This window comes from Limanda limanda, chromosome 21 (genome assembly GCF_963576545.1).
Source record: "Limanda limanda chromosome 21, fLimLim1.1, whole genome shotgun sequence".
Taxonomy (NCBI): domain Eukaryota; kingdom Metazoa; phylum Chordata; class Actinopteri; order Pleuronectiformes; family Pleuronectidae; genus Limanda; species Limanda limanda.
In genome coordinates this window covers 9,544,782-9,570,635 of record NC_083656.1, presented here as the reverse complement: position 1 = coordinate 9,570,635, position 25,854 = coordinate 9,544,782, and the positions used below count along the sequence as shown (strand labels likewise).

At 43.4% G+C, this 25,854-nt stretch overlaps 1 protein-coding gene across 1 annotated transcript; it reads right to left on the bottom strand.

Moving 5' to 3' along the window:
• Nucleotides 1-4,305: 4,305 nt before the first annotated feature.
• lhpp (phospholysine phosphohistidine inorganic pyrophosphate phosphatase) lies at nucleotides 4,306-25,564 on the bottom strand. Its single transcript, XM_061094822.1, has 7 exons — nucleotides 25,391-25,564; nucleotides 25,069-25,256; nucleotides 23,275-23,428; nucleotides 23,116-23,179; nucleotides 22,920-23,012; nucleotides 22,066-22,157; nucleotides 4,306-4,887 (listed from the first exon to the last, which is right to left on the bottom strand). The coding sequence occupies exons 1-7, from the start codon at nucleotides 25,519-25,521 to the stop codon at nucleotides 4,791-4,793; spliced, it is 819 nt and encodes a 272-aa protein (XP_060950805.1). The 5' UTR covers nucleotides 25,522-25,564; the 3' UTR covers nucleotides 4,306-4,790.
• Nucleotides 25,565-25,854: the final 290 nt, after the last annotated feature.

Genomic DNA, 25,854 nt, shown 5'->3' with positions numbered 1-25,854 from the left:
AACGGACATCAGTTCAAAAAGTTGGCGATGTGTCAGAGAGGAATCCATTGAATTTTAGTGGGATTTTTCACTTTCTCAACATTGCGGGATCGGATATTTTTCAACATTTTCATAGATTTCCCGATTAAAAAGCCAAAATGTAGTGAATTTAAATGTGATTTCATAAGTGAATTGTTGAACAACCTATAAGTTGGGGCACTATTATTATATAAAATATATTTTGGGTTTGTTAGTTATTTTCCATTTCACCAAAAAAAGAAGCAATTTTTCTGACGTGGAATTTTTCATATAAACAAAATCAAACCGTGTGTATCATGAAGCTGAAAGTTGGCGCTCTACCTTCGCTCGGCAACTCGAATGACATCGGAGTGAAAAGCAATGTAGCAGCACCACCCAGACATTTCCAGTCGAGCTCGTTGTGTAGGTAAGTTGTTGTGTATCATTTCAACACCACACTTTGTCAGATTGATGCACAAGCAATTACATGTGTGTGTGTGTGTGAGGTACACGCTGGTAACAGTTGAGTCAGTGTTGTGTCTGCACCCACACAGAAGAGAAGCATCGAGGTCGCACAAGACTTCTCACGTAAAACAGTCGTGAAAAGTTACAGTAATTTGTGGGATCGGAGGTGTGAGTGCTCCAGCTTGAATCCTTCGGCTTTTACAAGACGCAACTGGACACCCTCAGGCCAGAGAGCTGGAGCGGAGAGAGAGACAGCTTTAAAATGGAGGTCAGCTTTAAGCCTTCAGACCTTTCGCAGAGCGAGACAGTTCGTTTACACTGCACGGTGACATACGACCACCCTCCCGCCCCGGATTGTACATACACACGTGCGCTCGGGCTATGACATCATGGGGGTCACGCTTTGTGTCTGGGGGGGCAAAGTCTTGCAGGCTTTAGAAGGCGGTTGAGCAGGGGTCACGTCCCTGGAGGGGGCCTGTGACGGCTTTGACCATGTCAGCAGAGTACAGAGTGCTCTGTGTGTGAACCGAGGCGCTTCTCAGATTGCATTCAGACTGGCAGGGAGGGGTCGGGGGTTCGGAGTGAGGGGGGGTGGAAGGAACGAGTAGAAGGAGGAAATTCAGGCCTCGACATCCCAACCCCGTCCTGCAGCCCATGAGCACGCCCACGCCACCGAGGGCTGTCGGCGTGCCTGCCCACAAGGGAAGGAGAGTGATGAAATGTGGGGAAACCATGTGGCTTAGCGGGTAAAGAGGCCTCGGCATGCACCAGCACTCCACACACACACACACACACACACACAGACACACACACACACGTGCACCGAAGGGAGGGGACCAAAAACTGGCTGCTGTCAAAACAAGCGCATGTTTCCAGGGATAACGGTGCATTCAGGGCCTGCAGGTGTGCAGCGTTGTCTGGTCAGCTGACCCGCCGCTTCCTGTCAAACAGGAAGAGCCAAACGAGCCGAGACGAATAGTTCAAGGTAACACACAGCTGGCAGTGGTTTAAGGTGGGTCGGTGCAGGTGCGTTACAAGAGCGGCAGTGTGCGTGCCGTGTAAGCGGAGTCGAAACCCAAACAGATGACATAGAAACACACTCTCCAGCAGCGGGTGTACGTCTGTGTGTGTGGAGTCTACTCTGTGCAGATCTAGAATGATCTCAAGGGTCTTAAGATTTGAATCATTCCAACAAATAAAACCTGAATGGCACTTAGTAGAGCGCATACGTCCGCCAAGGCCCAAATGGCCCTTAAATTCAATCAAGCTGCACCAAATTACACACACTTAGAGAAATCATGCACCTAAATGTGCCAGATTTTTTCCCCCCGTCTAGCTTCATGAATTATTCTCTGGGAAACAGGAAAAAGAAATACTGGATCTGCTCCAAAATGTTAGGGTTTCTTCCCTGACCCATATTGTATCCTCCCACCAGGTTTCATGGTAATACGTCCAGTATTTTAAACGACAAAAACAACAAACAGTCAGAGGTGATAATTTCCTTGGGGAAGGTAAAAATATTATTAGTTTTAGAATCAAACCCCACTGATTCTGCTTCATGACACGTGTTTTAAAATCAATCACAACTTTCTTGGATTTCGGTTGCAGCACACATTTAACAAAGAGCCTCATTCTCCTCCTCCTCCTGACTGACACATGCTGTAGGGGCGTTGCATCCCTGAGGTGTCAGTCATGCAATGAGGAAAATGAGATCATCAGCCTAATGACTTGAAGTTTATAGAAGCAGAGGAGAGGAGAGGAGAGGAGAGGAAGAGAGGAGAGGAGAGGAGAGGAGAGGAGAGGAGAGGAGAGGAGAGGAAGAGAGGAGAGGAGAAGGGAGGAAGAAGAGAAGACCTGGGGACATTCTTGCAGAGAGTTATAACTGTGTGTTTTGGTTTGACGGTAGAAGCGGATTCTAAAAGTTGCATCAAGGTTTCTGAGAAAAAAGTCATTCACCACTAATTATTGATTGCAATTTATTGTTCAGGCTTTGAAATGTCAGCTCAAATACACTCACGATTGTTTCTTTTTTCAAACTCCCAGAGTCGCATCTGTCATCCTTCAAATACTTCAATCTGAAAAAAAGAGTGAAAAGCCCAAAGGGATTTGATTTATATTGATAGGAACCAGTGAAAAGCCTTGATTGTAGGTTTGATGAAGACATGTTTGCCAGTAAACATCATCCCCAGAGTATTAAGTACTTGTACGGTTTCGGGAATGACTCTCTATCAAATTAATTGGCCTTTTTTTATTTGATAAATGACTTAAAGCAGCGATTAAAATTCTTCCCTGCAAATTGTTCCTGTTGACTGAGCTGACTGAAGCGATTAGAGCGGCTAATCTCCTCAGACTAACTGTGTTTACTTGAGCGAGCACACTTGATGCATGTCAACACCGAGGTTAGCTGCGGCCACGTTACACATCGTGACACTCCGGGTGCGTTTGGATGCAAAGGTTCCAAAAGGCCGCAACTGGAGAGTGAGCAACAACAACAGCTGCAGTCAGTCAGTCAGTCAGTCGATCGACAGTGTATTAAGTCTGTCGATAGGATCCCGCAGCGGTGAGGTCATACGTGCCCAGACACGTCTCCTGAAAAAGAGGTCATCTCTATTATGTGAAAGGTAATCTTGCTCTGCAGCCGCGGTCACAAGGGGAAAGAATCAATGTGCTGCCCTGCGGGAGGAACATATCAGTGTTTACTGATCGCCGCGCCCCGCCGAGGTAAACTGCTGCTAATTTGTAACTTGTGAGGAAAAGGGCGGACGACCTCGGGCCCTGGCCTGAGAGGTGTGGTTGACACCCGGCTTCCTCTGAAGGCATGTGTGAGTGTTTGCCGATGACGAGCCCAGCCCGAGTGGAGGTGTTGAAAACCGTGGCCTATATCCCTCAGAGCGACTGCAGTTAAATGAACTGGAGGAGGGAAAGAACCAACAGAGGGAAAGCCAAGTGAATTCACCCGAGAGTCGTAAAATACACGTGTAATAGCTTCGTTAAAGGCCGATGGGCAGCAGCGCAAAGTGTGAGCTGTTAGAAAAACCGGTTGCCAGGTGCTCGCATTTTTCCCCGTGTGTATTAATATGCATTTCCAAATCTGAAATAGGAGCAGTGCAGCCGCTCGTTTCATAATACTTCATAGCATTTCATTACCTTTAATTGCCCAATAACATTCAAGCTTGTGTCAGCTAATGGTGAAGTGAACCAGAAAGAACTCGATGAATCACTTGGCAATGGGCTTTTGTTCTTGATGAATCTATTTGGTACACTGAAACCTCGGGGGCAGCGTTTGGAGAATCGTTTGTTTTACGCCCCACTTCCAGAGGCCTCAACGATCCAGCTGGCACACACAAGTCCCAAAACCAATTCTTTTTTTTTTTTTACCCACGTCATTTTATCAGACACTGGAGTGAATGTGGGTCCGTCTAATGAGCGGGAATTAACAATGTGACTGCAGCGGGACGTCCCCCGGCAGAGGCGGCTCGCAGGCAAGTGAATAAAGATCAAGCGCTCTGTAGATGTGCGATTCTTCGCTCTGATGATGGAGAGCTTGTTTCAGTTTGTTTACAGAGGGAGAAACATGAGCCCGAGCGCCGGCGTAATTCATCACACTCGGAAGAGTTCTGCATTTATCATCTCTCAGAGCAGCTCACTTCCCATTTTCAGCGACTTGTTTGTTCTTTTCAAAAGCAAAGCTGCTCCGATATGAGTCCAGATTAAACCAGAGCCAGGGATACGTTTTCCCCAGAGCTTCAAGAGCTTGAGTCTTAAAAAAAAATAAAACATAGTTATGCAACAATGGCCGAGAAAAACAGGCAAATTCAGGAAAGAGGATTTCAGCTGGTAGACTGGTAGTAAAATAGCTTTATTTATAATTATCATATCTAAATGCAAACATAACTGACAACTCCCTGCTCCTTAGCTATAATGTGTTACTCTTTACGAAGTATGAGCCCAAAATAGTGACTTAATTTGTTGACTCCATGTACAGATGTCTGAACACACAGCAAAACTTTCCCCTCTAACCGTCAGTCAGCAGCTGGCTACAGCCAATCCATGTCAAGCTGTGGTATCTTATCTGTGCCAGCGCTACACTGACAAATGCACGGTACAGACCTGGGTTACACTTCTGCAAACTTTATTCTAGAAACACCATGTGTAGCAGCAGCTGGGCGGGTGTTTTCCATATTTCACAGTACAGGGTTGGTTACAGTGTTTAGACGGTAGTTTAGGTTGTAGAAAGTTACAGCTACGTGAAAATGCTACAGTGCACGAGGCTGTATCACCGAGGCCTCACAGTAAGTGCAGAGCCTCCGGTATCTGTTGCCTGGTACTCAGCCCCCCCTCTGACTGAGGATCATGTCCACGGCCTGGGTCAGGTTGTCCACGGTGCCGTCGGCCGTCACCGTCGGGTGCTTCTCATCGCTGGGCCTGAGAGGGGAGAAGCAAAAAAACCGAGTTTAAAGACACGCAACGCAGGGAGAAACAGGAACAAACAAGTCCCCACACAAGGGTCGTAAACGAGAGGGGCCAGCAGTCAGATGCTATCGGCCACATTAACAATACCGAGAGCAGGACGTGATGGTCTAAGAAGATTCAGGAAAGGCAGAGGTTTACACAGAGGCAAACACGATTACTCTATACAGCTTCAGCTTAAGGGGGAAGCTCTGGTGATAAATGGGGTCTGTGTACTCTCAGAATTATCATAAGAGCTCACTTATGATCAACAGCAAGTTGAACTTCTCCATGTGGGTTCTTTGCTGTGCTGCTTATCTCCGCACTTCAAGGTGTCTGTGGAGCTGAGCTGCCAAACGCCCCTGCAGGGTCGTGCGTGTTCTCTCCGTCTCGGCCACCGGCGATCACACTGTGTCCCAGACTTTTGGTTGTGGGCAAATTAATAGATTTATTCACAAAAATAAGTTAATAATTTGGTTCCTTAAGACCCGATTGTGAGATGAGTAACATATAAACCTTTCTTTTTAGCCATGCTAGCAGCGAGGCTCTATGGAAATGAATGATAACAATATTCAAATGTATTGAGAAAGTGGAAAAATAACTATGTTGACTGATTCAACTGACAAAGCTTAGCCAGCAGATATTGCCTTTTTAAAGATAATGTGTCCTCATATTAAGTTTGTTTATTAGAATGGGTTATGAGACGGCTTTATCTTTACAGATATGAATCTACACATATTTAAAAACACATCAACACAGATGAGGAGCTATGGGGACGTGCTGCCTCGCTCTGGCCGTTGTTTGGCTCCGGGCCCAGTGATGGATACAGATATGGCTGTTTAATCAGCTGGTAGGGGAAATGTGATCCATTTGGCTTGGCACCAGGATCGGGTCAACGTGCAGGACCCTTTTCCTCCCCATTACATTAAAGACGGAGACGCCCCTTTCATTCATGCTCAGGGCTGCTCAGGACTCCTGTCCTGCTCGTGTATGAAGCGGTGCCTATAGATCCGCCCTCCGCGGGCCGCCTCGACCGGGCTCTGTGTGCTGCTTCTGTTCCCCAAGTCACGGGTTGGGAGCTCCAGATGGGGAGGCTTTGTCTGGCCCGGGGTGTGCGGCACACACCACCATTAATCCTGCCCTCTGAGAGCTCGTGGAGGACCATGGCAAATATTTGTGAGCTGTCCAAGTGTAGCGACAGAAAGAAGAGGCCTGTGGGGAGGGGGGGTGAGGAGAGGTGTTGAATACTGAGGCCGCACTGAATACAGGGAAGCAGTGCCATATGTTTACGCATGTCTGTCAGCCGCCAGTGCTTGGGTTACGTGAGCTGCTCCACTAATGGTCGAGGTGTTATGTCTCCTGTGCTGGATTACTCCTGCACCCTTTTCTGCCTGAGGACTGATTGAGTTCACACACACAGTAACACACACACACACACGAAGACACACACACACACACGCCACTTAGTCACATGGTTCTTATGTTTCAAACAGCGCAGAGCACAGCGTCTCTCCAACCTGATGCTCCTTTAAATCTGCCCCAGCCTCCTGCCCTTTAGATATGCATGCATGCATGCATGCGTGTGTATTCATTTTGCTGCTTTCCTCGCATTGCAATGAATAATGTACGAGTAACCAGGTCAATGTGACCATGCAAAATTCAGCACAATGTGGCTCTCGTTACTGATGAGGTAATCTGCAGCTCGTGGTCTTGTCAATGATATATCAACACACGTGGAGGAATAGGTTTGTTGCCCGGGCCTAACGGACTCCACACTGCCTTAAACATCACTGCAGTCGTGTTCAACGACTCTAAAACTTCCCCAGAAAGTTGGTAAATGCTTGCAAGGTTTGGGTTGAGAATGTGCTAAGAACTACAGAAGTTTGGTTGGATTTGAAGATCAGGATGCACAAGGTGAGTTCTCATGTTTTAAAGTTATGAAACAGGTGTTTTAAAAGAGATTTACAGCCCCAAGTGTAAGATAGAATCTGGTGGTCTGACACATTGTTTGTGGGATTGTAGAAAAATACAGCAGTTTTGGCAGGTCATAGGGCAGGAAATGAATAAGATTCTGTCTATTAACAGTAATAATAACCCTTTATACCTGCTACTTGGTATATCTGACATGTCCATCACTGACAAATTTAAAAGAAGACTTTATCAGACACTTGCTTTTTGTGCTAGAAAGTGTATTATTTTGAATTGGATCACAGATAAAGCTCCATCTAAGGCTCAGTTTCAAAGGGTTGTATTTGAATATGTTGTGTTGGACCATTTGACATGTAAACTTCACAGCAATGATGATGCCTTTCGTAAAACATGGGAACCCTTTCTGTCATATGTTGGTCTGAATGTTTCCACCATTCTCACAAGAGGGTTTGTATCATAGCTCAGAATGCTCTGCCTCAAAAGAGGCACTCCGTTTTATCATTTAATCGATTTACTTTTATTTCTGTATACTTTTATTTTACTTATCTGTTTTTAATTTTGTCTTACTTGTATAGGACGTGACCCCTGAATCTTCTGCCTGTATGGATTTGAATATGTGTGTGAGCCAAATGTTTGTCTTGTTTTTGTTTTGTTTTGTGTTGTATTACCTGATGGAAAACTAATAAACATATATGAGAAAAAAAAAAAGAGATTTACAAACAGGTACATACACTAATTCTCCTAAAACAGCTTTGACATGACAGTGGATTTAACAGGTGTTGGAGCTGGTCAGGAGAACATGGATATCATGTATGTTCTGCTCAGGCAATATAAGATTCTAGGATATCACATGGAGAGATACTCAACATGATATTTGGAGTAATAAAACATGGGGATACATTTTCATACAGACATGGCTCCATGACATGAAAGTGGATACAAAGGACTCATACAGTAGGTTCACTTGTGTGTGAATGTGAGCTGTGCAGAAAAGAAGGGAAAAAATATCGAAAAGAAGAGGAAAGGAGGTCGTTAGAAAGAAGGATACGAGGGCAGTGTCTCTGTTTGTTTTGCCTGGATATATTCAGTTCATCGTCACGGTAGCTGACCGCAGGGTGAAAGGCAGGACAGCGATCTCATCAGTTAATGCTTAACACATTAGCATATAAACATAGAAACACGTGCATGCAGAAGGAAGCAAAACTGTCGGGTACACCTGATTTCATTTTACGCTGTTCAACCCGAGCCAACAATATGTGAAACTCAGAACAAGGTTTTTAGATTTGAATGCGGCGACGGAGCAGACGGGCCGAGCAGTTTTTTTTGGAGAAACCTGGCTGTTTCCCAGCAGCTGGATTTCAACACAGAGAAGTATTTGATTTTAGCAAACTCTGAAGCTTTGAAATATCTCAGAAATCCTGTTGTTGACACTGTAGACAAGATACTGAGAATTAGAGTAAATTTGCAAGTAATTCTACGAACAGATTCGGCAAAAGATTAGATAAGATTTGGGGGCTGGGTTCTGTTTGACCAATTATGTTTTAGCAGACTGTGGTTGGCCGCAGGTACACAGGAACACGTTCAACAAAATGCATCCGCTATCAGCTTTTTAATTTATCGGCATTCATATTCAGATTAACCAAAATGTTGTCTGGACCTAAAACACCAACAAAAAGTTTTGCGACCTGTCTACACCGGAAACCGCAAAATATGGCCCATCGTCCCCAGGCGCTTATTTGTGGTCAGATGATAGCCGATGGTTCCCAAGATTTATTTTAAAAGTTCCATATGTAGAATTTAGTGACATCTAGTGGTGACGTTGCTTGTTGCAGCTGAACACTGCTAGCCTCACCCTCCCCTACCATACATGAAAGAGAACCTGTGGCAGCCTTCAGTTGTCATAAAAACTCAAAAGGTGTTTGTTTATCCAGTCTGGGCTACTGTAAAAAAACATGGCAGCCTCCATAGAGAGGACCCGCTCCAGATATAAAGTATTTAAGTATAAAGGCTCGATTCTAGGTTAAAGAAAACAACAATTTGTACAATTTAGATGAAACACACATAAATTCTTGTATATTCAATATCTGCCAATAGATCTCTTTCACCAAAAACTGTCACACTAAAAACAGTCACAGTTCCAAAGAAGACAAATCATCTGTGCCTGACTTGCAGGTGCTCTGGTTAAAGCAGAAGTAAGTTATATGTAAATGAAAAATATGTTGAAAGTCTCTATGGTACATGCAGAGCAGACAAACTGCAGAACAGGAGGGATGAGGTGTGGAAGGCAACCAGGGAGGATGGGACACTGCTAAAATGCAAGCAGGCACAAATCTCAACTCCTAAACCTTCCTTTGTAAAAAACCCAAACAAATAGGCCTCTTTGTAATGAGTGCGGCCGCCTGGTTTTACAGAGGGTAGTGACATTTACGAGAGCTGCACAACAACGCTGTGAGGAAGCGTCACCCTGCCAGGGAGAGACGGAAAGACACTCATTGTGTCGAAGTGAGTTTCTCATACCAGCGCTGTGGTGGAGCCAAAACTCTGCCTTGTCTCAAACCGAAGCAGACGATGCAGCCACGCACCCCCGAAGGAGAACACGGGCCCGGACTATCACTGAGGCCTTTATGTTCCGCCGAGCCTTGTGGGCGACATGAGATACCGACACAAGACAAAGCTTCCTCCCCACATCGGTGGAGGTGCGTTCACTGCATGTGCTCGGTGATGGCGCAGGAGGTTTTTGGCCTCGAGGGCGAGAGCATGAACGCAGCTTGACTGACACTAAAGGTCATGGGGGGGAAGAGGGAAAGATGTTCCAGCCTGGTTTTATCATCATCATCCTCATCATCATTATCGTCCACTTCAACTTCACTTTTACTCCCTTTTATTGTTTGAATCCACCTGAGAGACGCATAACACCCTTGATGCAACACAGCTGCAGCCTCTTGTGAGAAAAAAGAAAAACTGAACTGGGGGAAACCACCATGTTACATGTGTGTGTGTGTGTTATGGCAACAGCAACGGCAGATGCTACGCTGCAGCCTTCACATCCTTTTTCTGTGGCCGTTATCGCTTTACTGTGCAAAAGGCTGATGAGTCATGATCAGCAAACAGCTGCCGCATGGTTTTTCACACTCTACACGGACGACTCGGGCCCGACTCAAAGGGGATTCCCTGAACGCACCGTGAAGGGGTCACTTGATGCGTTTCCACCCTGTTGCTCTCCGTCTGTGAGGATGTCTGTGAATGTGTGAGAGAATCCCGAACCGTTGAAACCACGCTGGAAACTTTCTGTCTTTCCCGACCACATGCACACGACACACGTTCACATTCTGTCTCTCAGACTTTAAAAGTCCTACACTTGTGTTTTTGCAGCTAAACAGTACAGGTCACACTTTCAACTGCCTGTGGTGTAGTACTAGATTAGTGTCCTGCCTCATTGGCTTCTGTTCATTTCCATATTACCAGACTCTTGAAACAGCCTCCAGGGCCAGTGGCTCCCATTTCTTCTTCTCAGCCTTGAAGAAAAAAAAAGACAAACTCAAGTGGCCCATCATCATGTTCCAAACATGTTCTGAGTACACTGGATGTTATTTCACGCTACTTACTGTGGATATTGTTACAGTATTTGTCTTACAATGGGACTGTCTGGGCTGCTTTGTTCATTGTATCCACACTACAACTGTTTGGTGCTGCAGACGTGGACGTTTCTACGATTCATCAGCTGCTTTCAGCTAATTACTTCAAGTCTATTCATAGCTTTTAGATTCACAACTGTAAATCCATTAGTTTAAACTCTTAAGTACTTTAAGCCAAACATTTCAACAATTACCTTATTACCCTTATAGATAATTTATAACTTTTGGCTCCCTACCTATAGAATTCAGCACTTTTAGCTATTTTATCATCTTTTACGTTCAGCTATTTCAACTATTTAGTCATTATCTATGGCTGACTGTTTCACATATATTAAAACCTTTTTGCAATTCTTTATTTCTTTCAGCTGTTTAGCAATTAAGCTATTTAAACTATTTTCACCTATTATTTGATTAGCCATAGCTTATTATTTCCATCATTGGAGAAAAGTCCTTGTCGTAAGAAAGCAGGCTGATGTCATGACTTTTAATGTAAAGATGCTTTTCACTGTCACAAATCTACTACAGGGGGGTGATGATGATGATTTGACAGATCCACAATACAGATTTTGACAAGGAAGAATAACGCATGGGATATAAAACGATATTATCTCTGCTTTTGCTGCATTGGTTATTGAATTTAGTTTTTCAGCTTAACATTGTTAGTCACACAATGTTTTAGGAGGACAATACTTGGTGGAGTTCTCCTTTCTTGTGCTAAGCTAAGATTCAACATCCTCCCGTAGTCATAAATTAAAAGTTAATATTTCACAGAGCTTTGACTTTAGAAGAATGGCTCCTATTTCTTTGACCACATCCTTATAAAAGTTGTTGTGCTCAATATGCAGAGCTTCATGTGGCCTAGATCTAAACAGACTCTTTTCCTCTGCATGTTATTAATAGCTGTGCCACCGGTGGCTTTCTGAGCATTCACTTACGAGTGTATATCTCTACATCTCTATATGTGTGTGAGCGTTTTTTGCTGGAGGTAAAGAACTGCAGCCTCACCTGCTTCTAACATGTGCAGCTCCACTCAAACAGTTTGGTAGAAAAATGGTTCCAGGAGAAACCAGGCAATGCCCCAAGTCAGCCCAGCCAAGCAGCCTGTCTATTGGTAATTGCAAGACGGATTGGATCCCCATTGAAGCGGTCAAGGGCCTGTGTTCATGTATTTAAGAGGCAGTGCTATGTTTCAGCCGGCCATCTGTGGGCTTAAGCTCTCACGATTCTCTCCCACTCTCGCTCCTTTCCTTTCTTTCTTTCGTTCTCCCTTCGCTCTCTCATGGGTGGAGGAGAACCGTTGAGGGGCTCAGTGGTCGAGGCCCGGCCGGCTCCTTTGTCTCGCTGTGGGAGTATAGTCTCACTGTGAAAAAAGCTCCGGTTAATTATTAATATCTCATTGACTTATAACGCACGGCAGGCTTTAGAGGAGCCTGCGGGCAGGGGAAGCTGTCACCCCGGGGTGGTGAGGGATGGCGGGCCGGGCTCGGGCACCCAGCGGAGTCTCATCAAACTCTTTCACCTCTTTGTGCAGCTCGGGCCTTATCCCTATAGGATCTGCCCTCAGTCTGTGTGGCGCTGTTATGCTATTATCTCACCTCTATCTGATCCAAACAGAGGGTTCACAACACAGTTTGAATGGGAGGGAAGTGGGGGTGAATCTCACTTTATCGCTTTCACATCAATTTTAGCTTTACAGGGTTTTGCACACGAGCAGGTCACTGATCATTGTGATCTATAATCACCCCGTATGTGTTGATATGGAAAGGGCACAGGTTAATGGCGTCCTTCACTGAAAACCTTAGCAAATACTCACTGACTGAATGCACAGGGATTAAAGGGAGATTTAATTAGCTCCATCACAAATGAACCATCTTGGATCAGAGCAGTTATAATAAATGTCAGTAGTGTGGGTGGAGTCTCAAATTCCCAGTTGAATTCAAAGTAAATACTTAATAGGTTTATCTTCACATGTTATTATGTTTGCTAAAGTTGCTTTTTTTTTGCCGTGAATATTAACGGTAAACTGTGCGAGTGACAACCACATGGTATTATATAATGGCTGTGTTCATAGCTGCATAGGTAACAAATAGCTGTCATCAGTCTGTCAAGTTAGCTGTCAAGATTAACTAATACTTTTTTTAAATTCCATTGAAAATGTGTTAACTTGTGAAAATCCACAGGAAATTTCAAATATCCTTGTTCCAAGTAAACGCAAATATGTCCGTCAGACTCCTCCCCCTTGATTGAGCCTAAGTTGGAAAGACTTTTGACACAAAGCAAAGTTTGCTTCATCAGCACTTCCATGCACTGGCTTAAACCACCAAGGGGACACGTCATCCTCAAACCGCTTCACATTAAACTTGAATTTCCCTTTGTTCATAAACTAGTTTAACACGTAAACAAAACCAGAAACAAAGCAATGATGCAGTAGCTGATCATGCGGTTGCAGTTTGAGATGTTTGTAGATTTGTTTGCCTTGAGTCCTGGCCACCATCGGACGCCACCTTAACTGTTATAAATCCAAGTTGATCACAGCTGCTGTCCCGTGTGAACGAGAGCAAACGAGCAAGCCTCGAAACACGCGTTTCTGTGGAATATTCTATTAAAAGACCGGGAGTATGAATGTAAACGTTAGGAAAAGACCAAGGAGGGGGAAAAAAGAGGCAAAGCAGCGTTGGGTCTCACGCCAACAACAGAGTGCCGGCTGGACGAGGGACTGCTTCCAAGGATTGATTGTGTTTACATTTCCTGCAAAGCTGCCGATTCCAATCCAGGGGAAAGGGATGAAAACATAGATTAGATACAAAGTTAATTAGATCGACTGTTGTTGTTATTGTGAAAAAATGCTGCCCTTGACAACGTTTCAGGGAAATTTCTGTTTTAAACTCATATGTGATTAAACTTTGACTCATTTGTGAAAACGTTAATTGCTGCAAACCAAAGGCAGAAGAATAGAGGTTAAACAACTGGACGCGGCTGCATGAGGTGGGAGTGTGCAGCCTGGAAAGATATCTAACCAACAAAATGTTCATGTGTTATCTGTTAAAGACGGGGAAATCCATCAGTGGAAATGGAAACCTTACGTAACATGTATTTTCCTATTGTACCATGTAAATATCATGGAAAAGCCCTACGGCTCACGAAGGAAACGCTGGAGAATCTGGCTCCAAATGCACAAGATGGTAGCGTTCGTATCAGGGGTGTTTTAGCCTCATTTCTAGAGGAGAGGGAGGAGGTGGAGACGTGTCGTCCATCTTTATATCCCGTCTATGTTCAGGTTCAGATTTATTATCATGTATGGGCCTTTTGTATCCCTCAATTTGTCATTATACACACTTTGTTTGATTGCTGATTCGCATTTTGTTAAATCAAGTCAGTACATGGATTTCCTCTCGAAACTAAAGATTATATATAATATATATTTCTTCTCTTTTGCTCCAAGCCCACAGTGTCACCTTGGGGAACAGTAACAAACTAAACACAGTTTACTCAATCTGCCTCTTTGCCTCAGAACAAACAAAACCCAACAGGTCACTCAGCTCTGGATTTCAGAGCCTCTGAGGAACCAGGGGGATCTGAGCACAAAAGTTGGTCCCTGTGGATCCTGCCTCAGTTCAAAGGTCATATTGTGCACACAGTATGATTCACTGGATGGGTGTAAATGGTGTCTGTGAAGGCACGGAGGCAAACGGACCTCAAGGACACGTTGAGTAATACTGCAGCTGTCGAGCTGACAAGCTTTTAAGTTCACAGCCCAGAGCCTCAGCAGAGAAATGAGATAACTTAATTTCCTTCCCACACTGACAAACACTGATGTGCGAACAGTGGTTAGCAGGACAGGACAGGACAGGGTGTGGGGCTGTGCTGTTCTCCTAGACACTATAAAATGCTCACACTCTTATAACACTTGACAAAAGGTCAAAACAGAGCAGCCAGGCAGAGAAAATGCAACTCAAGCATTAACCTGCTTTGGCACGTCGCACCCAGCTCTATAAAAATTCATTCCAAAAATGGAAACTAACAGCATACTCCGGCGTGAGAGAGATTTCATAAGCGCCTGGGCGACACACATATGAACAATGCCTCGGAATATAGTATGTCACATGCGTTCCAGACGATCCCTCCCTGTCTGACGGGGGCACACCTGAAACCGTGTACATTATCACAGCGGCTCAGGCTATAGGCTATAGGACACCAGCGAGCGAGTGAAAGATAAACGAGGCTGAAATACAGTATGTACCTGAGAGCTATCCCAGGGCAGCGCCGGGCTCATAAAGGAGATAAAGGTGCCACCACCACGGAGGTGCACAGAATACACGTCTGGCCTGTCAGGGTCCGGTGTCACAGATCTGTGCGGCTGTAAATCCAACACACTTCAGTCTAATGTCTGTGTGGTTCAAGAGAACTGAGATCTGATAGGTCGGTAATGTCCACGCAGGAGGGCATCACCTTACTGCAGACACACTGTGATGCAGTGAAACGTTTAGCCTGACTACTTATTCACTGTGGAGAACTGTTGCACTTGCTATTGCGCCAAGAAAACAGACAAATTCAATGTTGCAAACAATATAAGATAAAGAAGCAGAAACTGAAAGGAATGAAAGTAATAACAAGTAATAAATAATGAATTTTAACAGCATGTGTTAAATGACTTAAAAAGGCAGAATATCTGTAAGAGAGTCCTTTTGGAAATCAGGTTTTAGGGCTCTGTTATGAGTCATTCTGTGGCGTTCCATCACAGCAGGGCCTTGTCTACTCCTCTACCTCTATTGATTGCCCTATTCTCACTGTTTACGTAAAGGGGAAGTGCTTATTTTAAATTAAAGTCAAAATGAAAGTCACAGAAACGTTCCGTCTACCAATCGCTGATCGCTTATTTTAATTGATACCGCAGCCACCTCCCAAGTCGTTACCATCGTAGGGCTGGGGCGATGACGAGAGGCGCCATAGTAATGTTGGGCCTGGCGACACAGAACCAAGCAACTATGCAAGCAGTGCAAGTTTATGACAGTGATAAAATGAACAGCTCTAAAGTGCGACTCGTTTCCTTTTGTTTGCACAAAAGAGATTTTGAAAACCATCAGGTCGTTCACGAGCGACATCACTAAGTCCAGGTGTTAACTCATCATGGATCAGGTAAAAGAGCTACATGCATACAACAGGACATTTCAAGGATTTTTGTTTTCTCCTGATCTGTTTGCTCAGGCAAGTCCTCCACTCTATTCACAACTTCATAGCAGGCACCAGAGGAAATCTGCTCTAGATATATCCCTCCACTCATCACAGGTGACGTTTTCCAGTCTGGACATCTGGGAAGGAGGGAGGGACGGGCTGGACACTGGTGACCGGTTCCTCTGGACCACACCTGCCCTGGATCCGATGGGGACGTTTATTTTACGGTGTATTGTTGCCAGGGGACGATAAGGAGGAAGTCTGTCGTAAGGTTTTAAGAGCTCCGGGTGCATTCCTCTGTCAGAAAGGAACTGTAGCTTCCAACACCCCTGTCTGCTGTCTAAGAAAGAGACTCACCGGGTCACATTACAGAATTTGACTGTGGCAGAAAATCCACATTGCTGATCACACTCGTTCTGCGTTTGGCCTCAGACGACTCTGATTATAGGAGAAGCAGTTGCACTGATAGCTTTGAATATTTGCATACCAGACATCTGGTGGGAACTGTGTGTTCTAACTGATGTTATACAATACACAAAACGACATGTGTGCACGAGAATAACAGCTTTACTGATAAGCGGTGTGTGTGTGTGTGTTAACTACTACTTTGTAGTGCATGTAAGACAATTTACAACAGTCATGGAATGGAGAAAAAGACTGTAAAAATGTATGTATATATAATGTGTGGTTGTCGTGATGGTATGAGGCTCGAATGTAATTTTCTTGCACATATTCTTAGATTGTTATTATTCATCAATCTACAAGTATTGGGATTATAGGGGAAAAGCCGGAGAGCCTGAAGAAAACCCACTAAGACAAGAGGGAGAACATGCAAACTCCACACGGAAAAGCACCAGCAAATCCGGAATTCAAACCAGGAACCTTGTGCTTACCAGTGCATCAAAATATTATTATTAGTATTCTGCTTTGCTAAACTCACATTCGCGTCACATTGTTTGGGGGCGTATTTACGAGCAATGGGGGGGGGGGAACTCCACACAGAAGGCCAAGCCGGGATTCCAACCAGGAACCTCCTTACTGTGAGGTGACAGTGCTGTAAATAAAGTGGCCTATAGGGAAAAATGCTCATGTCAGTCTCCGATAAGTTTAATATGAAGTCAAAGATTTCGTGAAGTCCTGCTTTCTATGAAGAAGCTAGGGAAAATCCAGTTTGGCAACTCAAGAGTCAATAAAGCAGCTGGGAAGAAGCTGAGAGCGGGCGACTTCAATCCCTAATAGTTTCATCTGTGGAAAATCCATTTCTGCCACCAACACGGTCGAATAATCAAATTAAAAAAGCCTCAACTGGTGGTCTGTCTCTGATTTCACTTGTTTACAAACCGCGATAAATATGTAACGTGACATAAAACGGCTACTTGAACCCCAGCTAACGTTTATCCGGCGTGACTGCAAGGCAAGCTCGAGGTATTTTGGGAATGTGAGAAAGCTGACGGGTGTAACATCACGATGAAAGGTTTCGCCGTCTTTCTCTGTTTTGCTCACCAGGCACGAATGCTATGAAAAAATGTGTTACCTTTAGCGTGTTCTTTCTGAAACTGCTTTTCTATATATATTGCGAGCTTGCACTGCAAATGTGACCCCCCCCCCCCTCCCCCTCATAGTGCAGAAACAATAACACTTAAGGAAATCTCATCTGTACCACATCACATGGCCACTGAACCCCTGCAAAGCCGACTTCCTGTTGTTTCCCTGCATGTGTGACGGCTGCAAGACAGAAACCAGGGTGCGGCTTCTGAAAAGTGGCTCATCGTTATTTATGTTTTGTTTTTTTTACCATCAGGGGCTTATTCTCCCTGGAGAGGTTAGATCTGGCTTGGCCTGTTTGGAAAAAAAACATTTCCCAACACTCACATTAGCAGCGGAGCGTCGGCCACAGGGAGAGGTTCCCAGTGTAAACCATTCTGAAGATGCTCGCCGCTGTGTGAAAACGTTTGCTGAGCCAGATCCCAACAGGAAACCAGCGAGGGCTTCCTCTAACTCACTGGCCTCCGTTCAAAAATACCTGCATCAATACCGCGTGAGCGTCCGACACGTGAATACTGTGTTCCTCCACAGCAGAAACACAGACACCAGCACTGAAGGTGTTGGTTAAATCAAAAGCCTGGAAGTCAGCTCCTTTGATTACCACCGATACGCAGAGAAACGGGGCGCATGCCAAGATTAAAAGCCTCAGAAAGTAACACTGTCGGTGAGGAGCAGCAATTAAACTGGATTACAAATAGTGCATGAAGGAACAGCATGGTGTGAACCTGCTTTTGTGAAGGCTTCAAAGATACCCAGCTCCGTACTGAAGCAGTTCCTTGACGATAAGAGAACAGAAACAAAGAACAGAGGAGCAGCCGAGGCCACTAACCGTGGGAGATGACTGTGTAAGAAACGTCACCGTACAAGACAGTTCTGCCAGTAACAAACACTTGTGTTAATTTCACATAAAGATGGAGAAGTTAAACAAAAATGCATGTTTAAAGCTGCATTAATCAACTTTTGTTATATCAAAAATGTATTCAATAAATGCATGTGATGTGAAAGGGGTCAATCAGAGTCTTTCAGCTCTTTGTTCTGAGTTTGGGCTCAAAATAATACAAGAGACCTGTAAATTAACTGTACTTATGCTTTTCCAGTCTTATCATCCACTTAAAGCATTATACAGTACAAGTTGCATTCACCCAGTTATTCATACAGCACTTCTATATACACACACATTCATTCACTGTCGGATCAGCTTTCGGGAGCAATTTGGGGTTCACTGACTTGCCCAAAAAGACTCGAGGTGCTGGGGATTGAACCGCAGACCTTCTGGTTAGTGGATGTCTCTCTCCAGCTGGCCCGGGAGACCTGCGTTTTGTTAACTGCCACTAAGTGGTCCAAACATCAAATACCACACAGTTCAATAGTGTCAGATTCTCCATTAAAAAAACAACTGCAGTCCAAGTTCTTTTCCCAAACACAGCTAAGTTTTATCAGAATGATCAACAATATAAATCCGGATATAAGGCATCTGTTTCAAGACTGAGAAAACCAGACTGAGAACACGAGCGAGCATTTGGCGCTGATTCTTAAACATGCAGCGGTTGCTGAAACCCTGTTCTGGACAGAAATCTGCCTTAAAGTATGGAGGATTTAATATGTAGCTTTTGATGCTGTGAGTGAATTTCGACACATAATAACCAAAGAGCTGAGAGGAGGCTGGAGCCGAGCGCGGCGTCTGCAGATTGTTCCTATGCAGCTGATTTACATCAGCAGCCAGATCTCCAGTCTAATTTCCAACCACTTTCTGGTGGTAGGCCCCTCTTTGCAAACCTGTTCTACATTAAAGAGCAAAGGGTTTGCTGCTCCCCCGAGGGAAGCGTGTGCTAACTTAAGCTCGTTATTTAAGAACAAGGAAACCTTGACTGCAAGCACAAAACTCCCTCATTGAAATTACCTCTATATTACACCGATAGTCATTATACACAGATGAGTGACTAGTGCATCATTTTAAAAGGTGCAGTGAGTATACAAATATTAAATCTGCTGACATGATTAAAACAACTTGCATCCATTTACACAAATCTGACATCCTGCAGTATTGTAGAGTGAAGTCAGATTATGTTAAAGTGAAGGCAAAAGGTACATTTGTCAACTTTTTACCTTTTGAAATGAGTGTAGAACAAGAACATTTGTGTCACACAGATGTAAACAACTTTAAATAATGTCAGCTCTGTACTTTCTCAGGAACAGAATGTCAAGTCGATAGCCTTTTTCATTTTCTGTAAGAGAAGTCGATATGATTAGATTTGTCTGTGATTTGTATCTTTTCCCCTTCCGGCCTTGTCACCGGGCCTGAGGTATTCGAGGCAGTCTTTTCTCCGGGCGTGATGGGAACTGGAGGCCTGCGCAGCATCTGGTTGACTTGGAAACAGCTGTGTTTTCATAGATCGGACTGAGGGTTTATAGCTACTCCCAGAAAGCCTGGGTTCACTGGGCCTGCTCGGCTAAACAACGCTAAATCTCACGTCTCCCCCGTCACCCGCCGTCCCACGGAAACACGCGTCAGGTTCTATCTTCTCCTTCTCAGAGAGTGTGTATAGTCTGCAGAAGGATCTGGATTATCCTGAGGTGTCTATGTTCAGTGAGTAATTGACAAATCATTCTTGACAAATTAAATCTAATTTTAGTACACACTTTGATTTACTTCCTATGGTACAAATGTCAAAACCTTCTGTTGCAGCTCACACACAAACTTGATTCAACAAATTTGACACTGATTTTTAGTCTGAGATATACCTGTGTAATTTTACTGTATTGTCATTAAAACCATATTATATAAAACCTCTAAATCTACTCTACTGTAGAATGTGTATATGCCAGAGTTTCTCCATATAAACACCATGAACCACACAGTCCATACATCTAGACCACCACAGCTGAAACACAGCACCTCACGTAACACACTGAACTCAAATATGTTCCTCTGCCCAGATCTCTCTCTCCTCCACATGCTATCAGTTAATCTGATTGGTCCTGTGTTAAGTTGAGTATCTGCGACGCTGTTCAGAGTGTCACAACACTGGAGCTGAACTGAGCTGCTGGGAAATGATTGTGAAGTCACATAACCCAGATAAATTCAGCTCAGTCCACTTCTGCATTAAAAAAAACTTCAGATACATGTGGCTGAAACACTGCCGGCTTCTGAACACACACGCACAGACACAGACCAACACACGCAGGCACGTACATGCCAGTGACACACACAAAAGCACGGGAAGGTGGAGCCACAACACACCCACATACTCCGGTCATGCACATAAGAGTAACAGACAGGGGACAGGTTGTACAGTGAGTGACTGTGCTCTTAGTGCAGGATTAGAGCTGACTGATGCTCAAGCAGATTACTCAGCGTTCTCGGGTCACATGACCAAAACCTGCATGCCAGTGCACAGCAGTGGAGCAGGTCAGCGAGCGTTAGCGAGCTCTTCACACGACTAAAGGGTTGTAGCCAAACAAGCTGGTAGCGACGTTAGGAAAGAGGAAACCATTATCTTTCTTCTACAGAATGAAAATAAATTAAAACAGAGCATTTATTTTGATCAATGAACTATTTTAAGGACTAAATATTTATTAAATTTAGTATTTGAGAATTTATATTATGCCAATAAATGTGAGAGGGAAAATACTCCACTTTGGTTTAGGTTTGGGCTCTTTTCTGTGCTATTGTAGTGAGCTTAGCTCACAATACGCTAGCTAGTAAAATACAGTCAGGAAATATGATGCAATGCACTGCATTAATCTATGTAAAATTACAAAGCAGAACTAGTAAAGCAGCTTGCAGTTTAATGGTCACGAACGCAATCAATTACAACAATACCACACTGCGTACCCTTAGGCTATTTATGAATAATTTAATCTGCTGAATATAAGTATACTTTCTACGACTTAAATGTGACAATTTCCTGGTTGGTTTGATTTTATTTCTACTTTTAATTAAGCAAAGAATCCAAACACTCCTTCTACTGCTGCTTCACAATAAATACTGCAAATTTGTTTTAATCTAAAAGGTTAAAAAAGGTTTTGGGATTCGCCATCCTTTTCTACTAATATTCATAAGTGCACAAAAGTGAGGTAGTGTTAGTCTATGAAAGTAGGATTTGACTTTGAACATACATTATAATGCACAGCACATGTGTGATGTAATGCAAAGCACCATAAAAGCGTCCCCTCTTAATTCCGCTCGCTTTTCTATTTTCTTCATGCCCTAACTACTACATCTATATATCTTCTAAAATAATCAACCATATGTTTTTGTAATTACACCATAAGAAGGGAGCCCCCAGTAATCTCCAGATCCGAGACCATAAATCCTACAGAGAGGCTCCGGCCTTGTGGGCAACAAGCGTTTAACATGTGGAGTGAATAAAGCTATTTCTGGTAGATTCTCAATCAAATAAACAAATCTGAATGAGTGAAGAATGGGGAGGGGGGGTGGGCTCACAGGAAGCCTGTGAGTTTACAGAGGGAACTTTGAGGCACAACACTAGTGCAAGGGTGCCCTCTTCTGACCAAACAATGAATTGATTTGTTTCTAATATGGCCAGACTAACTTCACACCATACCCAAAATATGGGACAGTCTAAAAAGGAATTCCTTCAAAAGGGGCTTAATAGTTTCTAAAAGCTGAATGGTTTAAAATTTAGATGTATGATTTCTGTGGTACTTTAAGTAACTTTTTTTTTTTTTTTTTTACCTTCAGGCCTAAAAGTTGCTCCATTAAATACCTTGGTCCAGGAGCCTTCGGGAGGACACATGTGGGTATGGGTAAAGGATAGTTTGACACCAGCAGCGGCCACTAAGAAGTCAAGTTACGGTTTTGTGTTAAGGACGATACAATTCTCTGACGCTGTATATGTGCCACACAGACCTATATTTGCCAGTCCTGACTTGTATGCCTTTCATTCCACAGTTCTGCGCCCCACCTACGTCGTTCACCAGATCGTCTCCAATCATCAGCACCTGAAAGAAGAGAGATAATTCGAATTTTACTTGAATCCTCTCAAGCAGACGGACTCATGTTATTAAAAAGTGAAATATCTGCCTATCCGTACACATTAGCTAGGGTTACATGTTTTTCATTTTCTATTAGATTTTGATGTATTTTAGTTTGGTGCATGTAACATATACTTCAGATCAAAGGTGAAGACTGTAGGGATCCATTCACTCTTTCCCTGGTAGAACTACTTTAGCAACTTTATGGGTTTTTAAAACCATTTAATGACGTGATTGTCATTCCAAAGATTCCTATCTTTGTTTTGCCAAAAGTGCCTGTTGTTATTTCTTCCTGTTGTTCCTGCCTCCTAACTACGGATCATCAGCACTCTTTTTAAACATGCTGAGCAATCCTCTCCACGGACCGGGTGGTTAATGTTACAAGCATGAATGAGGCTGTTAGTGTTAAGAATATATGAAATGGTAAAGATTAATCAAATGTGGATAAAAAAGAATCCCTTGAATCTAACTTGTAAATCCTGCTGTTTGTTCTGTGAAAGGAATCAGATTTCGGATTTGAAAAGGATTTTTGTAAAAGGAATGAAAGGAATGATAACTGCTTGATTTTGATCCTTACGTGACTGACTGAACAAAGACTGTCTGCTGGAGAGGGAAGCAGACGTATCCGTGTCTCAGTGAAAGAAAGGAAATCCAGAGAATGGAGCGAGTCTCAAACTGAGATTAAAATACTCCAAAGAACGCAAGAATCACAACAAATCTGCTTCGCACCTCATGTGGTTGAAGCCCCATGTCATTGAGAACACTCTGGAAGAACATTGGGGATGGCTTTCCAATGACTTCAGCCTTTAGGTCACAGGCGTACTGGAGGGAACAAGGAGTTAACAATAAATACTCTTTGTTCACATGCACAAAAATGTTGTCATCTATTCTTATCAATGCACATTATGCAGCTACTGTACTGTACCTCCAAAGCCTTCATGTAAACCCCGACGTCTAAGGACAAACCATTTGTCTCCTTGTAGTACCTCCTACGAACACAGTAAAACAGATATTTTCTCACGATATAATTTTGTTGACAATGTGCTTATTATTTGGAATAGGAAATTATATAAACTCGGTTTACCCTTGGCCCAGAGATAACAGCAGTGGCTTCTCCAGGCCCGTGAGGACCCTGAATGCATCGTTCAGGTTTTGGTAGGAGAAGTTCTCGGCTGCGTCTCCAATGACCACACAGTTTGGGTTGGTCTTGTCAACACTGTCAAACTCAGTGAGAAGTCCTGCAGAGGAATCAACACACACTTCATGTTTTGACCTTATAGTCTATGGTTTTGACACTCAAACAGGCAGAAGGAGGAGGACAAGTTTCATGAGGGATTATATGGGGAATTGTGATGTAACATGAGATAAGTATTCCTGCTTTAGCTAAGGTTTAGTAAAATCAAGTGTTTTGGTCTTTTAATGGGATGAGTGGACAATGACAAAAATATATATTATTGCAAATCTTATCCTCAAACACAAGTTTCAAAGTATTTATAATGGTCTTTATTTATTTATTTATTTATATAGTCCTATAGAGTCTGTGGTTGGCTCTAAGCTGGTCACCCTGGAGGAGGTGGTGGAGGACAGGATGCTGGCAAAACTGCTGGCAATCATGGACCATCCCTCTCACCCCCTCTACAAAACCCTGGACAAGCTACGGAGCAGCTTCAGCCACAGACTCATTCAACCCCGCTGCTCTAAGGAACGATACAGGAAATCGTTCTTCCCATCTGCAATAAGACTGTTCAACTCATCTACCTCTGTCAGAGCCACCATCACAGAACTGCACTAAACATGTCTCCTGCACTGTGTACCTGTACAACCGCTCCTTATACACTTACTTCACATCATATGTGATATGTGTGCATATAAACCATATTGATATTATATATCATTTTATACAATAATATTGTCTTTTGCACACTCTGTATACATATTCTTAGATTCATAGTATATTATATTACCTATTGTATAGTCAAATACTTATATTCATATTCATACTTCTACTATATATCATATCATACTCTCTGTATATTCTTGTTTACATAAGTCTATATACACATATTTATTTATGTGTACATGTTATAATTACTATTATTATATCACCATTACTATTATTATTATATATACTGTTGCTGCCATTATTACCATATACTGCTTTTATATTGGTATAATTACTATCATATATAAATATATATTATGTTATATTATATACTATATATACTGTACTATACTTATATACTGTCTAACAATACCATTACCATCATATCATCAGTACTTTTACCATCATCTTGCCAATGCACCTTATCTACCTATTTTATTGTATTTTTATCTTGTGCTTCTGTTTTTTTATTCTTTCTACCTTTTAATTTTATTCTATTGTATTGTATTGTATTTAATTGTATTCAAATATACCGGCTGCTATGACAACTTAATTTCCCTTCGGGGATGAATAAAGTACTCTATCTATCTATCTATCTATCTAATGACGGCACAAAGCTCTTTACTGGACAGTTTGTTCCATTCACACATAATTACAGTGAATGTAGGTGTGGCACTTTCTCTAGAAGAACGGCTTCGGATTAGGGTTATTTCCCAATGAAACTGCATCACATACAATGTAGATCGAACTACAACTTCTGTTTAGAGAGAATGATCCGCTAAACCCCCTGAGCCACGGCCAACCACAAAAACTGACCCTATATTAACATAAAGAAACAAGTCTTTTATTCGGTTTGTTGTGTCCAGTGTGCAGACGCATAACTTTACTTAATTTAGGCGTAACATCACAAACACTGTACGCACAGGATCACATGCAGGAATATGACCAAGAGATATTGCCTCTCATAAGTTCTGACCTATAATAGAGCAGCATTACCATCATGCACCAGCAGGTGAGGCCGGAGCCCCCTCTCTCTGAGGACAGCTGCAGCAGCAGGGGCGGGAGAGAAGACCCGGGACGCGGAAATGTCAAAGCCAGCTGTCTGCAGCTTGGCCACGAACTTGTCTCTGGAGGCCTGAGTCTCGTTGGTGCAGAAGCGCAGCTGCAGGTCTGAAGACATGAGCCTTTAACGCGAAGGGAGAACAGGTCAGATTGACATATTCATGCAGAGGCATTCAGGAGCAATGCAATTCCACAAGTTACCAGCACAGTGGAAGCAGTGCACGGCTGCACTCCTGCTCCTTGTTGGTTCTCTCACCTGTTCACAGCCTCAGCGGAGCCCGGGATGGCGACGACCCCCCCCTCCTGGCTGTCGTACAGGACCCCGCACATGTCCAGCACCACAGCCTTCAAGCCCCTCGAGCAGCCCGGCCACTTCGTGTCAGCCATGATGAATCAGCGAGGACAGCAATGTGCATGTTCCGCATGGATCCGAGGGAGGCAGTGCTGTCACACCCCTCCTCAGCCCCACGTTGACAATGACTCACTGTATTTACCTTCTTATCCTTGTTTTGATCACCACCACGTTGTAAAATGTCTGTGTTTTCCTCATTTGTATTATATTTTACATTTTATACTCACATTCCACTGCCTTCATCTGACAGAGGCACTTTACACATGAGATTCAACACACACGACATTTGATTTAGTCAATTACAAGGGATCTAGGAAGTGATGTGATGTGAATTTCTACAGTGTTTCCTTAAATACACAATTAATCCA

Coding starts and splice junctions, on each gene's coding strand:
- lhpp (XM_061094822.1), bottom strand. CDS start 25,521: ATGGCTGACACGAAGTGGCCGGGCTGCTCGAGGGGCTTGAAGGCTGTG. Junction 25,257..25,390: donor TCCGCTGAGGCTGTGAACAG/GTGAGAGAACCA, acceptor TTCGCGTTAAAG/GCTCATGTCTTCAGACCTGC. Junction 22,158..22,919: donor TGGGGCTTCAACCACATGAG/GTGCGAAGCAGA, acceptor CTCTTCTTTCAG/GTGCTGATGATTGGAGACGA.